The 16,426-nt window shown below is 39.3% G+C and overlaps 1 protein-coding gene across 9 annotated transcripts in view; it reads left to right on the forward strand.

The window, feature by feature from the left end:
• The window catches only part of agrn (agrin), a 421,410-nt gene that overhangs the window by 385,911 nt on the left and 19,073 nt on the right, over window positions 1-16,426 (forward strand). For 5 of the 9 annotated variants that reach the window (XM_028452860.1, XM_028452868.1, XM_028452863.1 and 2 more), the window contains 7 exons: window positions 1,249-1,383; window positions 4,337-4,427; window positions 4,641-4,805; window positions 6,171-6,282; window positions 9,475-9,486; window positions 12,638-12,754; window positions 16,164-16,347. In XM_028452860.1, the coding sequence (XP_028308661.1) occupies window positions 1,249-1,383; window positions 4,337-4,427; window positions 4,641-4,805; window positions 6,171-6,282; window positions 9,475-9,486; window positions 12,638-12,754; window positions 16,164-16,347 (816 nt within the window). The remainder of the gene's footprint in view (window positions 1-1,248; window positions 1,384-4,336; window positions 4,428-4,640; window positions 4,806-6,170; window positions 6,283-9,474; window positions 9,487-12,637; window positions 12,755-16,163; window positions 16,348-16,426) is intronic. The other 4 variants (XM_028452862.1, XM_028452865.1, XM_028452869.1 and 1 more) reach the window with 1 other exon arrangement.

Below are 16,426 nucleotides of genomic sequence, written 5' to 3' on the forward strand. Positions count from 1 at the left end.
TGACATTAACGACACATTATCATGGCACTCCAGTGTTAAATATACAAATAAAACCTTATAAATAATAAATACTTGTTATAATCTAGATTTAGAAATTAGGAATGTAACGGCATTGTGAACACAGTGGTGTTTCGGTTTTAAAATGCTTGCAATGATGCTGCGGCGTGTGACGGGAACTCGGAGCCCCCTGGTGGCATCCCCACACACAAATGTACAAGTAGCTGCAAGCATGTGACTCTTGACTGCAGCGAAAGCATATGTAGCAAAAATCACGAGTAATTACGCATTGAGGAGATTCTTAGAGGAAAAGTGCCACTTGTTTATTTTAGGATTTTTTGGTTTCAAAAAATTAAACAACCACTGATTCTCTGTGCAATATTCTCTGCACCGTAAACCTTTAAAATGTGACGGAAAAGATCCATATTTTGTTAAATTGTTGTGAATGCTAGTCCCCGACTTTATTGTTATGAAAGGCAAAGGTTTTAGCCCAGTTTATGCAAAGTCATAATCTCTCTATAAAAACAACGAAGTTCTGCGTGTGTGTGTGTGTGTGTGTGTGTGTCTGTTCGACCTGAAACTTTATGAACAGCTTGCACATAGCCCGAGTGTGTGCATTCGTTATTTTGGAGTAATTTGTTTTTTGTAAACATTTGTTTTGAGAGCGCTATTGAGAGCGCTATTGAGCGCGTTACCTCCGGTTCCGGTTCAGGTTCATTGGTTCATGACGTTACTGTGTCGCAGTTTGTTTGGGTTTAAAAAAGAAAGTCAATATTAAAAATGTTTTTGTACTGCTAAAAGTTATTTAAGTTAATATTTCATGGTTATTTAAAATTATTCCCTTGACCCCAAACTTCCTGAATATGGTTAGAACTTTAATACTCAGCATTCCTGCCACTTCATGTTTCACACTATGGCATTTTTTTTTTTGGTGGGGGGTATAACACAGCAATAATACCATGAAATAATAACAATGACGTGAAATTTTAATATTGTTGCATCCCTATTTAAAAGTAATGTTTTTTTTAAGAGAATTTGTTAATGATTTAATTTGGACAATAAGAAAATTCAAAAACTGGGTCAGTTGTGGTAAACTGCTAAAAACAGTAGACACAGAGAAATATGGTGTCTGTTTTGTGTGAAACTATTGACTTGCCAGTTGAGAACAGTGACCACAACTCCACTACTTGTTGTTACCCTTTACTATTAACTGGTTGGAGTTCTGAGTGGGTGTGTTTTTTTCCTCTTTAGGTCCAACATGTGCTGACATCCACGACCCATGCGAGCCCAACAGGTGCCATCCTTCTTCACAGTGCCAGGCCCTTCCAGAGGGAGGCTACAGATGCGAGTGTCCCATGGGACGTGCAGGAAAGCACTGCGAGAAAGGTACGTAAACTAAATGGGGAATACAGAAGTGTTTGATCATCTCCTACTTTCTCTACTCAAGTTCAACCTTTTGGTCTACGGTCAACAAAGTTGTTTCTTCCTTTAGTTGGGCTTCTTTTCTTCTATTCTTTCTTGTCTGTGAAATGACTTCACCCAAGAAGGAGATGAAAAGGAGCAGTGGGAGGGTTGTAGGGGATGGGAGGGCTGAGGGCGTTCCGCTGCGCCGACTCAACCGTACTTGTTAGCTGTCAAACAGGAGCGAGTTCGTAGTCTTTCCCTTTTTTGTTGTATCTTCCTAGTCTCCTCACACGGTGGAACCAGGGCACTCTGGGGGTAAAAACCAAAGCAGGACTCAGCTGCGTTTGAACTACATCATTAAAACGTCTGGTGATGTCGCACAGTGACGTGTTCTCCCTCTCACTGCCTTTGTGGACTTTGTTATGAATGTTTGAAGTACTCCACCATGTGTAATGCTCAATACTAAAAAAAATCTGATTCATTCACTTTCACATAGCCTTCCATGCTGTCCCTGTTAGCAAGTGATTAGAATAAATTGAGGTGAACCGAAATCAATGCCATGTTAGTCAGAATCTCTACCATGCCAACAGGGCTATTTTTTTCCACAGGAATCAATAAGATGACTAATCGCAAGAGTCTTTCCTGCCAGCCATGATTAATGTGAGCGTCGTTCAGCAAAGGTGTCAGGCCGTCAGTAGCTTATGAGATAAGGCAGTAGCCGTGTGGACGATGCACAGACCACTGTTAAAAACACAGTTAGCTTTGAGCCCCTTGAAGATGAATTGGGTTTTAACATCCAGACTTTGTTTACACTTGGGTTTATTTCTACCAAGGTCCATCAGTGGCGCTCACTGCTGTAATATTTACTCTCAAGGTCTTTTTTTCCCACGGCTGTGAGAGTTTACATCATTACAACTTACTGATGAAAGTTGGATCACATGGAGGGAGTCCATGAAAAACCAACTGCAGGGGAGAGTGTAGTGTCTTACTTCTCATCAGGGGTGGACTGGGACAAAAATTCATCCCTGGCATTATGTATCCAGACCATCCCAGTCAGCAGACATCATGTAGAAGCCATTATTAAGTCAGTGATGCTCAACATGAGGCTCTTTATGTCTAAATTTGAATTATTACTCCCCCAGAAAACCTTAAAACGATGAGACTTTTTAATCCATTTTTACCTAATTCCTTTGGCAATTTTGCAACGTTCTTTGTTCCATTTTTGCCCCTTTTGACACTTTTATTCAATTTTTGTCCTATCTTAAATTTTTGCTCCACACTTTTGCCCTTTTTCACTATTGTTTTCCACATTTCCCCCTTTTTTTCACTAGTGTTTGCCCCTTAAATCTACACTTTTTCATTACATACATACATACTTGTTTCCTCTTGGTTTGCCTATTTTTTGGCCACACTTGACTGCTTTTGGCCTATTTTAGTCACATTTCACTCTTTTTTTGCCACGTTTGGACCATTTTTGAACACCTGCTACCATGTCTGCCTTCACTTGCTCATCCAAAAAAAAATTGTAGTAAATCAGACCGGCCCACTTTGGGTCGACGGCCCACCGGGACCATGCCCAGTATGCCAAATGGCTGAAGTCATTGAGCATCATTAGCTCTGGCATTTCTCTACCTACCTTTACTAGGGAATAGGACTGATTGTTGGACATTTAAAAGTAGGTTTCACTTTATTCACCCTCAGTTGGGGAAATTTGGGCATCACAGTAGCTCAAAGATAGGAATGAAAAAAAATCAGAGGAATTGGAAAGAACAGTGAACATTAGATACAGTATAAAAATTGTGCTTTTTCCTCTTTAAAGAAACATCTCACACATTTAAGAAATGTACAAGACACAATTATTGGCAATTGTGGGCTGGTGTTGATTTTGTATGATTAAAAAATATATTTTTAATGAGTTTTTCTGAATAGTAACAGTGCTTTACTCACAGGGTTATATTTGTTTTTGGGATTTTCTTTACTTTTACAGGATTTTTATACTAATTACAATAGGTGAGATGAGAAACGTAATGTTTGTGTTAAACACCCACTTCAGGAACTGGCTTCTTGTTTTCATGTAGCTAAGTTAGCTTGCTATGCTAACTGTGCTTGACTCCTCTAAGAAGCGTTCACACATAATTCACATAATTATTAATAAATCCAAGCTGGGCTGGAGCAGCTCTGTTACTCACTAAGAATTCACTTTGGCACATAATTCCTCATTGTGTGCTCGCTTTCATTTTCCCTTTCCTTTATGAAGCGTGCCATCACCATTACCAGTCTTCTGCACAAGGGTTAATTAGCTTCTCTTCTCCTGCTTTTGCCACCCTGATTCCACTCGATTATTCCCATCCAATTACATATAACGGCTCACTTCTTGGCTACACATGGTCATTTGTTTCTGTTTGTGTGTGTGTGTGTGTTAACAGCATTTTCTGTCTGTTCAAATGCATAGTTCGTCATGATACTAATGATTTCAAATATAACAATATAAACAAACCCTTAGATGAGATTTGAATGATTTTTAAATCGCAGGCTGGTTGTTGCAAGCATGGCACAGTGCCCGTTCTAATTCCAGCCAGAAACAGGACAGCCATGCCTGCCGCCTGTCACAGGGACAGGAATTTAGAAAGAAAAGGACCTGCCAAAAAAGCAGTAAATCTATTATTTTACAGGTCCCAGTTATAGTGTTTAAGTCTGCATGTCACCAGTGGGTCTTTGTTGTACACTGGCAGGCTGTGTAATCAGTCTGACATAAAGGGGTTTTGTCTTCTGTCAAAAGAAAGTCTTAATCCCAAAGGCTATAAAATAGGAATCCATCTCTTTCCATAATGCTGACAGGTCTGTCAAAGATGTTCCCACTATCCTGGAATTCCTATTCTGTCAGCGACAAAGAGTCGACACCAGGTTGATTGTAGTCCCTTTGTTTTTTTTGCAGTAGCAGAGAGGAGCGCAGCTTACATGCCGTTATTCAATGGAGATTCTTACCTTGAGCTGAAAGGACTGCATCTGTATGGGCACGATCTGCGGTGAGTACATCATCTCCGTGTGAGCTCCACTATTATTCAAAACTAGATGGTTTTGGCTTGTTGGATCTACTTCTCGTGAGCTGGAGTTCAAAATATTTCTTACAGAAAAAGTTATTGTTCAGTAAAAGTCTGATTTCTTTGTTCTGTGGTAAATAAGCCACGTTGTTTTTCTGTCACCTGATTACCCGTGTTTACCTTGTGTTACTTTTAAAGCCAAAAGCTCAGTATGACAGTGGTTCTCATGGCCAATGACTCCAATGGCTTGATCTTCTACAACGGCCAAAAGTCAGATGGGAAAGGAGACTTCATCTCATTGTCCCTCAACAACGGCATTCTGGAGTTCCGCTACGACCTTGGAAAGGGACCGGCTACCCTCAGGTTAGCTTTACGTAACAATTTGCCGAAGATTCCTTAACTGAACTTTTTCTAACTCTTAGGTCGCATCGGAAGGACATTAGAGTTTGGTAACATCGTGGAAACATATTTGCATCCATTTCATTTGTCTGCTTATCTAGCTGAAGTTTGTTAAAATTACAAACCTACATTTAAAGAAGATTTAGTGCTACATTAATGTTCTTAAGAATACCACAACATGTATTATAGATTATTTTTCTTAAAGATGAATTGGTAGCATTTTACTTGAAGTTTTATACATAAGGCTGACATTACGCTGTCATTATCTGTTATTAGCATGAATAAGTCATTCGTTGACACCTTTTGTAGGACACCTTTGGATGTCTATGTTGGCATTCTTTGGGTTAGGTAGGGTTACGGTTAGTGGTTAGGGTTGGGGTAAGGAATGACACTTAACTCATTCATTAACTCAGCCATTTTCAAAATTTCTACCCCCTCGGTGCCAGCCGTTTTAGAGCATTTTGACTACTTTTTAAAGACCCACAGAATATTTTGTACTATGACAATCTGAATTGCTTTGTTCTTCTGTAATCAGCAGTTGAATAGAGGCAAGTTTCACACAAATCGCCAGTTTGTGACAAAAAGCTGAGAAAAATGGCCTTTTCTGAAAAACCTATTAGAGACTTTGAAGCAATTTTTTTTTGCTTTAGGGACACCTCAATGTGGGTTTCTTTCTAAAACAACACTGAGACTGGGGTTTTGATAGCAACATCATTATTATTTTGCTATCTATGTCAGAGTTGAATGGATTTCTTACTGTATTTTGGCATTCCTCCAAGTCTCTCCCCCGTCATTCTCCACACACGCAACTTCCTCCTCATCCCGGGCATGTTGGGATAGTATAATCTATACTTCATGTAAAGTTTTGACTAGCTACATAATAAAGAAAATGATCGGTAGCACTTTACTTGACGTTTTATACATAAAGGTTGATATTACGCTGTCATCATGACATGACATGAATAAGGTGTCATGTCGTAATGACAGCGTAATGTCAGCCTTATGTATAAAACTTCAAGTAAAGTGTTACCGATCAATATCTATTAGGTAGCTAGTTTCAACTTTACAAAGTATACAGTAAAGGAATGTTTTGGGAAACAAAAGAATAAATGAAAAACCATAAATCTATTACAACCTGTTGAAAAAAAGAAAAAGCAAAAATTCAAAAGCTATGGTTTACATTCCCTCTTTTTAAGAGTGTTTAGACTGTGATGCCTTTAGTGATGTGGTAAATGACAGAATTCTCTCTCCTAGTCAGTTCTGGTCAGAGTATTGATTTGTATAAAACATCTAATCTACTATAGATAATAATATATGTGTTTGATTCAGGACCAGGCAACCAATCCAGCTAAACGTGTGGAACACAATCAACCTGGAGCGCTCCAACCGCAAAGGAGAAATCATGGTGAACAACAAGGACGCCGTCCGAGGAGAGGCGCCGGTAGGAGACAAAAAGCCAGCTCATGCTAACGCTAATTCCGCTAACAGCATGTGCAGCTGTTCGGCCTTTTACCGTTTTTGTGTTTTGCTGTGTGCCCTTGCTTCGTGCCTCGATACACTCATTCATGTACAAAGCCACAGGTTTTAAGCTTTAATGCTTTGTAAACATAGCCCATGTTAGCACTTGAGGCTCTGACAGACTGAGGTCTCCCACTCATCTTGGGATGATCCTTATCATCCTCTGTAAGTGAAAATATGCAGCTACCTCTAGACATCTGTCAAGGAAAGGAGAAGGCTCCAGATGCAGAAGCGTTATGACAACCTGTCTTATTTTATACACCCCCTCCCCCTTCTTTTCCTCAGCTTTTCAGCTTTCTGACTTACAGCGATAAGAAAGAAAACTTTGTGTTGCACGGAGGAATGGAAAATGAAAAGCAGCCTTACCGCTGGTTTATAGTCAGTGTAAAGTCAGCGTTAAGCCTGTGTCTGTGAAGGCAGAGGCAGATGTGTAAGATAAGAGCAACAGAGTGAGTGAGATGTGTGTAATGAATCCTAGTGCTTTAACCAATGGAGCAGGTACACACCTCCCCCAGAAGGCCATCTAATACTGGGAGAAGTCCATAAGTTGTCCAATTACACCCAACAGTGTAATTTGTTATTATGAAAGTGCTTTCTGTCAGATCTGTCAGTTTTTACAAAGATGCCGCTCTCTCCCACTTACTGCCTCTTCTATTCCCCCAAATGCTTCCCCGTCATTGGTAATTGTGTTTTACTTCAGCAACAGGAGCAGAAAATCATATTAAATGAAGAAAGCAAGAGAGAGAGCTAAGTGTGGGTGAAAGGCATGAGCCAATAATGCTGCTTTAGCTTTAAGTGCTGAGGACGGGGGGAGGGGGGGTCATATTGATGATGGCTCGCCCAAAAAAAGCATTGTGGGGAGTGACCTTTATAGTAAAAATCAACTCAGTGCGGTATATCTAAAAGACGCGAGCACAGAAAACTCATTACTTTGTCAAAGATCTTTAACATAAAGAACATAAATAACTGTACGGCACAAAATCCCAATGGTCAGTGGACAAAATAGCCAACATGATCTCACAGGGAAATGTGACACTGTCACTGTTTTGTGCTGCGCATCACGACTATGCTTGAAGGGGAAGTTATTTTGTGTAATTACATGTTACTAAAACACTTCACTCAGGGTTTGGGTTACGGTTAAAGTGTAAGTACACCCCCAGGTTTTTGCTGACCTGCCTCTATAGGTGTAAATTTAAAAAAATGCCTTGATTTTGGGCGTTGCTTCTAGAGTAGTTAAGACACGCCCAGTCACAGCAGCCCCGCCCCCACAGCGCTGCACAGTTCCGCATGGAGCTGTCAATCATTGATCAGTGAGCGCTGTGAGAGGAAGAAACAAGTCCCTCCTCCCATCTTTTATAGGAGGGGCGGGGCCAACAGTGACGGTTGGTGATGTCACTGATCTAAAAAGACATCACTGATCTAATCTCAGCCAATAATAACATTCAATTGCAAAAGCTGCCGTTCAACTCTAACATTTTACAACTAAAAACACTGAATTTACGGTAAATACTTAGACTAAAATGTGAAAAGTGGGACTTGGATTAATACACTACATTACTTCATACATAATCATTTATGTATTCAGAAGTTGTTTTAGGGTGTACTTACATTTTAATTTGATAAATCTTATTGACATATATATATGGGTTTATGAATTTCGCTGTGCAGCTTCAAAGATTTCGTGCCACACAGCACGGAAAGAACTTCTTCCCTGCAGCATAAAATACGTGCAGAAATCGTGTCGTCGCACACAAAACATGACGCTAATTCATTTTTGTGACAGTTTTACTGACTCTGTGAGACTTGGCTGAAGTATCCATGGATAGAATCCCAACCCCATAGTAGAAAAGTGGACAAAATGTCATTATCACGCATAAACATGAAATAATGACATATATGCATACATATTTTTAATATAAACATTGAAATTATACATTATACTATGTTTTGACAGATGATCAATAGAATTATTTTGAAACTAGCATTTAATACAATGTCTGGTACTTTTTTCCAATTAAATTCTGACCATTGAGATTTCTTTTTATCTGTTATGATTTTGTTGTAAATTCATATATAACACATTAAATACAAACACAAAGAAGGCTGTTACACAGTCACAATTTAATTTATTTAGATGTTATTTAAATGACTAAAACATTTGGTGGTCCATAAAGATAAATACCATTACCAAACACCATACGTTATACACTTGTTATTAAGTCAATAATATAAATGAATAATTGACTTGATTTATATAGCGCTTTTATAACTACACTGAAGTAGTCCCAAAGGGCTTTACAATATCAACTCATTCAAACACCAATGGGACAGAGCTTCCACGCAAGGCGCTGTTCAACCACTGGGAACAACTTAGGGTTCAATGTCTTGCCCAAGGACACTTCGACAGGTATAGACTGGGATCAAACCCCCAACCTCTTGATCAGAAGACGACCCCTCTACCACCTGAGCCACTGTCTGTCTTATCCAAAGTAGTCAAACGTATTCTGATATATTTCAAAGAGAAAAGCAGTGTTCTAATCTTTTATTTAGGAGATTTCTTACATAGATGATTGCTTGATCTAAACAAACGTGATATTTGAATCATTTCCAGGTGAGCTGTCTCACAGTCACAGTCTATTTGTCATACAGTGGCTTTTAAAAACACAGCTCATTCTTATTAATGGTTGACAAAGCGGAGACATCTGAATATATAGACAGGAGAGATCACAGTATGTGTCTGATTGAGAGGCTATAAATAATGTTAGTTCATTTAAATCTCCTTCTGCTTCATGCATGACCTTAAACATCAGCAGCTTTCAATGCACACACATGCACTGAAGCATGTTTATGTGTACAAGTACAGTCAGACCAAAGTGCATATTCAAATTCCCAATATTCCTGGTTCAAATTCTTGTCACTACTCTTATGCAAGCCGCCGTTTTTTTTTTTTTTTGCTTGCAAACATTTGCATGAACGCGAGTGTTTGTGTGTTTTGTGACCTTTTGCACTTGCTCTGCATGCCTCTTTGTGCACAGACACTCTAGCAGCCTCCCCCTAATGACTCTCTTCCTCCCTATTTTCTTTCTTTCTCTATGATGTGCTGTCTGGAAATAAGAAATCACGAAAGGTAAATAGACAAATCTCTGTCACACCTTAGCCCGTATTTATTTTAAGTCATTCACTCACTTCTCCAGCACTGATTCAAAGAGGTACATCTGCCAACCTATAAAGGTTTCCACTTCTGTGGGAAAAATGTTGCCATCTCATAAGATCACATGCACTCACAGTGGAGACGAAATGCTCTTAAAGAACACGGTTTGGCTTTCACCTCGCTCAATCTGTTGAGGGGGCGGAGTGGGAAGGTGGCATGGAAGACGTTCCTTTGCAGCATCCATTGTATTTAACAGCAAGGAAACGTCTTTATTAGTCCAGCGTAGGTGGGAATGTTCACGCCAGGACAACGGGCGTGTTGGAAAAGTGAGAGCGGAGACGTGGAAAGGCGAGGAGAACGTCTGCCGTAGGAGATAGTGAGGTGCTAAACCGCGCCGGGCTGTTCTTTGTCATCTGTTCGCACTTCCCCACTCACGAACAATCCTTCATCATATCATGGAGTCACTCACTCTTTCACCCACACACCCCTTGGATGCTTTCTAGCCGGGCGTAGATTTTCACCTGTCAATCAACCTGTACGTGATCGACATTGCATTTAATCGCTTGTCGAGGTTACCTAAAACCAAGCCGTGCATTGTTCATGGTTACTTTGCTAAACTTAGAAAAGGTGAATGTACTTTCTCAGCTTTTTCTATAGGGCTGTTTAGCTCTCACCCTAGAGCAGAGGTGTCAAACCTATTTTAGTTCAGCGGCCGCACGAGGCCCATTTCAGTGTGAAACTATACTGAAAAGGATCATGGGTAGGGGTGTCCTGAAACAACCTATTCACACACGATATGATACTGACATTGCTGCCATGAGAATTGGCCGATACCGTTATCGATCTTATGCAATATCAGCTGTGATCATAAATACTACATTTATGACATTTATAGTTTGGAATGTTATAGTTTGATCAAGTAATATTACTCAAACAGAGAGCAATAGTCAGCAACAGTAGGGACGAGGAAAACTGACCATTTATGAGTTATAATTATATATATATATTACCAGAGGTGTAAAGAGTACTGATATATCCTACTCAAGTAGAAGTACTGCTACTTGAATGAAATTGTACTCAAGTACAAGTAAGTCATACATAAAACACTCAAGTACAAGTAAAAAGTAGTTCCAATAAATAGTACTCTAAGTAAAAGTTACAAGTTTATTTTTGGTAATGAATGTTGTCACGGTTCCCTTACATACAATTCAATTCAATTCAATTCAACTTTATTTTTAATAGCGCCATTTACAACAAAGTAATCTCAATGCGCCTATCAAAACAATAAAATTCATAATAAGAAAGAAAAAACATGATATGTGGACTGTAAAACATAACCAGCTACATCAGAACTTGATTTTCTTCCCATTTATAATAAATCTAACAGCGACTCCAATAACTGTAAATGCGACCGTTTACGGACGAGCCCATGTCCACTCTAGCTGGTAAGTTAATGCTATTATATGGTATACGCTTCCACATATAAGTAGCTTTTGAGTTTAGCCTTAAAGGTGGAGAGAGTAGCAGCCTCCTGTACTGAGACAGTAAACATCTCATGTATAAACTTAAGAAGGAAGAGACCAAATCTTGCACAATTGGAACTGAAGTTATTTCCCACAATGCATAAACTAAAAAGGCGGTCAAAATGTACAAACACCAATGAATTTAATTCAAAATTTTAAAAAATGCTCAAGCTCTACGTATAGCTATAGTTTCACAATGTCCGTTGATCATTTTAAAACAAAAACATTATAATTTACTAATTTACTCAGTAACGGTCGGGTGTCGAAATGTAACGAATTACGTGAATTACATTTTCTTTTAAAACGAGTAAACAAGTCAAATGACTGATTTGGAAATATACTCAAAAAAATACAATTACCCTTAAAAACAACTCAATTACAGTAACGTGAGTACTTGTAATCTGTTACTTTCATCTCTGCATATTAAATACATATAATAGAGGAAAAAAAAACAGAGATTTTTGCTGATATCGGACTTATATCCAGTATTAATATCAAAACGGGCCACCCTAATAAGGCGTACAATGGGACAAAAAAGGTTGGGACCCACTGCTCCAAAGTGCAGCACATACTTTGTACTATAATATTAGGGTTACACCATTGCAAAGTAATGATTCGAGTCATTTCAAGAGTAACGTGTCACGTGGGCTGACTTCACATCACTTACTGTTAACTGTTGACAGCTGGTATAAACAGCAGCTTCACTGGTTGGTTGGTTTCCTGCTCTGTATCTGTTGAAAGCAGCTCAGGGTGCACTGTGACACCTCCTGCACACTGAATCCCCTCTTCAATAAAAAAGCACAGCCAAATCCAGCTCGCTCCGAACAAAGCCTGTTTATTTGGCGTCTTCAATCATTTTTGCAGCAATTACCTCCACTTTGCCCCTCTGGCAATTACTGCCCAACATTAAATTAAGATCATTAATTTTGCTCCTTCTTAAGTGGGCCAGATTCTACTCACACGAATCGGAAAATGCAGCACCTTGTTAATGCAATGCAATCATCCCAACGGTTTGGTGGAGAAAATCTAATTTTATAGTCTTCAGCTGAAATGAAATGCAATTAATGCATTGCCACACTCAAGTGTTTGAAAGGTCGGTTCTTATAATCAACCGTTCATTAGAGATGTCTGCAAAGAGCCATTCATATTTCAAGTTGAGCCTGCTCCTGATTTTCTTTTGTGGTCTCGTTTTATGACACAAAGTTAGTGGATAATTGACCACTCTCTGTGGGAGACAGAGGAATCAATTATGTTGTAATGTATCCAGTGGATTGGTGTGGAGGGAAGTACAAGGAAGTGCAGTGAAATCCGTCAAATCCTTACAACAGGGATAAGTCTTTGGAGGGAAAAAAAGGAAACAATTCATATCAGACAGTGGTGTGTTCTCAAATGAGGTGTGTGTGTGTGCATTAGTCTGACTTTTTCCATCCAAGGTCGAACTCTCCAGGTACATACAAGACATCCTTCACCGCTTTAAAAGAAAAGCATATGAAGTCCTGAAAGGCGTACGGCTGAGAGAATGAAATGGTGTATGAGGAGCTTTTATCCTGGCACAGCTTCACCATCTAAAACATGTTTTTTTTTTTGTTGTCTTCTCCCATTAGAACCTTCATGTAGACCTTAACCTCAAAGAGTCTCTTTTCGTCGGCGGAGCTCCAGATTACAGCCGGCTCGCCCGAGTCGCCGCGCTCACAGAAGGTTTCAAGGGAACAATCCAAAAGGTAAATGTTTACACGCTGCTCTGTTCTTAAAGGAGCGGCATCTCATTAGTTCTGCTTGTGAATTCTGTGTGGTGTTTTAATGACTCCCGGGGCTCTAGGAGCACAGTAACAAAATCAAATGCAAATTTATTAGTTGTCCAGCTGTCATTTTGCACTTCCTTGTACGACTAATTTAGCATTCCAAGCTCCCACTGACGGGCAGTGGCTCTGCTCATTTAGATTAGCATGCACTAATAATAGAAAGGACATATTTTGAAGGCCCTTCATTTTGCTATTCTCAGATCTCCCTCTGACAGCTTTCCAGTTTTTTTCCCTCCACTTTCCAACAAAAAGCTCATCTCCCAGTGCCAAAAATAAATCCGTTGAACAAAGACAGGATGCAACTGTTTGTGCAAACTTGTCATTGGTTCTCATACACAACTTTCCCCTGACAGTCTCAGACAATTCAAACGCTTTTTGTGGCATGAATCCACAGGGAATAATTAAACACGAAGAGGACGCTGTGTATCCTCAGTGTGATTCACTGAAGATTCAAGGTGAGCGTGGAATTAACAGCGACTTTACAAAAAGCTGTTCCTCTGTGGATTTCACATAGAGAGAGATATGTTAAACCTAAACCTAATCTACTACATGATTGGTTGCTGCTTTTTGTTGGTTGGAGGGGTTCGTTTAAAAGCTTTTAGTCCTGAAAACCTTCAAAAATGGAATTATTGTGTTTTATGTTAAAAAAAAACCATAGCAGAAGAGGCGTGAACGAAGAAATGTTCAGTGAAACAAGATAACTCAGATAGCGCAAACCTACACTAAAGCCCTATTCGCACGGGATTAGTTTTACCTAGGGACCACATGTATTAAATAAATGACCCCCCCCCCCCAACTTTTGTTTTTTATGTGGCGCATTCGCATGGGAAAACCGAAGACTGAGATTTTTGCTGAAATTTACGGACATCCGAAGACGTGAAACAGTGTGTGAGTTGATGTTCAAACAACTTTGCAGGCTTTTGACCACAGCTCGGTGCTGCGTTACTGCTAGCGCTAGCCAGCTGTATTAAATAGAAGGTTACAAACAGTATGCACGCATACGGGTAATCACGCACCAGATCCCGCTCATTTCTGTTCAAATCACAGAGATGTCTATTCACATTGGATTAGTATTATCACAGGACCTCGGAGTTCAGCAAAATATAGTAGGTAATTTGCGGGGGAATTTTCACTTTACAAATTACTGACTTGGCCGTTTCGCACAGGATTAACGTCACAGACATTCTCTGCAATTATTACAAATCGCATGTGGTCCCTAGGTAAAACTAATCCTGTGCGATCAGTAATCCTGATCATGATACCATGATCATTCACTCTTTAGAGGCTTGGAAAAAATGTCTGTTCCCCTTAATAATTATACAGTAGGTCCAAATGTATGGACACCCCCATTTTGTCGAAAAATCACAATGAAATGCGCAATTCAGATCCGATCTGGATGTAACTTGGTGGAGCACAGAAAAACCAACCCGACATAACTGAATTAAATGAATAAATAAAATATCAATTATTAGAAATCGAGATATATATTTTTCAATTTTCACAATGAGATTTTTCGATTTTTGAAACTGATCCAGAATAAATATAATAATTCGGATCCCCTCTAAATTTTAATGGAATCTTCGATGGCGTGACGTCTATCTTTGGTTAAAATGTTCTCAAAATCTGTACTTGCGACGTAATCCTGCTAATAGTCAGACAAACATACCAATGAACCTGCGCTTGTTTAGCACAAACTTTCGAAAACGGTTGATCGGATTCGTACGTCTCCACGGAGACACTGTTCCAAAACAAAAACGGTTTTGGGAAGTATGTTGGTCAAGTTAAATTCAGTTCAGTCTGTTTGTGTGTGTGTGTGTGTGTCTCTGTACATGATCGTACACTGATGACATCCCCGTTGATGACATCATCAGTGTTCTAAAACAATGTTTAAACAGCAGTTCCACAGTGTGGATGGGAAAATGAATGGGATATATATCTTTATATTTTCTTTCGGTTGCCAGAACATCACCAAAATGTAATCAGCTGTTTCTTGAATCATTATCAACATTTCCTGAAAATGTAGTCAAAATCCGTTCATAACTTATCAAGTTATCGTGTACACAAACAAACACACACACACACTGAAACCAACTGACCAAAATACTTGACATACTGTACATACTCAAAAGTATCAAATGCTAGTGAAAATATGACCTTAATGGAGGTAATTATAATCCAAATTCATTTCCCCTTTGTTGTCGGTACAACCTTATAATCCTCTGTTATACACTTATATACAAGGTATTTCTATATTCTCATAATAATTCCTATTATAGTAGTTCATTGATAACTGTTGGTCTACAGTGAACCTCTATTACAGGATTAATTCCAATGATTGGTGAAAATCTGTGATTTTAATAAAAAGCATTATTTTCATAAAGTTGCAAGCATGTGTGCTCCCTTTGAGACAAAGGTGTGTGTGCTTCACCAGGTGTGTGAACTGTGCAGTGAGTTTACTGTGTGGTATACCAGAGATAAATGCACTATTGCCCACCAACGTACTTTCAAACGCTGTCTAATGGATTGCCCTGCATTACAGTAGCGACGGGAGCTAGAAGCTAATCAGAGCAGGCCCCCGTACCAATTGTGTGCCCCATTATTAGTGTATAACTCATTGAAATCATATACTTACACGAGACTACTATAACAGTTGAATCCATGATAATAACGCAGGGGAGCTAAAGGTGATAATTACAAAGTCATCTGTCTAAACTTTGTTCTGTGAGAAGGGAAATCGAATAGATTTTTGTCTGTTTTAAGAAGGTTTGTGTGAAACAGGTTCGTCTTTAAAAATCTGACTTTATTCCTGCAGTATAAACTATTTTGCCACCAGTCTCATTATATCAGACGCTCCATTAGCTGAAGACGCTAACCAAATTATTCTAATCCATACTGGGCCGACGTTATTTACACAGACTCAGTATATCCTTTAATCCCAGTGGATAACATTGACTTGAAACAACTCAGCCTTGAAAATTGCAATACATGACTGTGATTCAGTGGCCTATTTAGTAGAAACTGTAAACGTAATGTTGTGGTTAGACAAGCTTTGAGGTCCCCTGGCATTTTGCTTTGAACCAGGAAATGTCAGGTTTAAAGACGGAACGAAATCTAACATTTTGTCTGAAATAAGACTTTCAAGACATGTAAAGTTTAGTTTTTTTAACATGACCTGGAACGCCATCTCTTTGATGCCTTAAATATCTCAGAGGATTTGCTGTGAATGAACCTAAAATGAGGTCTTACCTTTCACACCTGCACAAAAAGATTCCATAATGCTATTTCTAAATTTCTAACTCCTTTTTTCTTTCTTTGTTTTTTATCCCAGATCATTCTGATGGGCACACCCATCCTCAGGGAAGAACATGCATTGCGCTCCATCAATGTAGCCACGTTCCAGGACCACCCATGTGCCCAGGAGGCCTGCCACAACGGTGGGCGCTGCAGTCCCCTGCTGGATGGCTTCGAGTGCGTCTGCCAAGGCGGTTTCTCTGGGGATCACTGTCAGAACAGTACGTATGTGGCAAACCTTTGAACCACAGGAAATCATTACAGGAACAGTTGTCACTGCAAAGCCTTTGTGTGAGCTTG

The sequence above is a fragment of the Gouania willdenowi genome, chromosome 7, assembly GCF_900634775.1.
Source record: "Gouania willdenowi chromosome 7, fGouWil2.1, whole genome shotgun sequence".
In the NCBI taxonomy this organism is placed as follows: Eukaryota; Metazoa; Chordata; class Actinopteri; order Blenniiformes; family Gobiesocidae; genus Gouania; species Gouania willdenowi.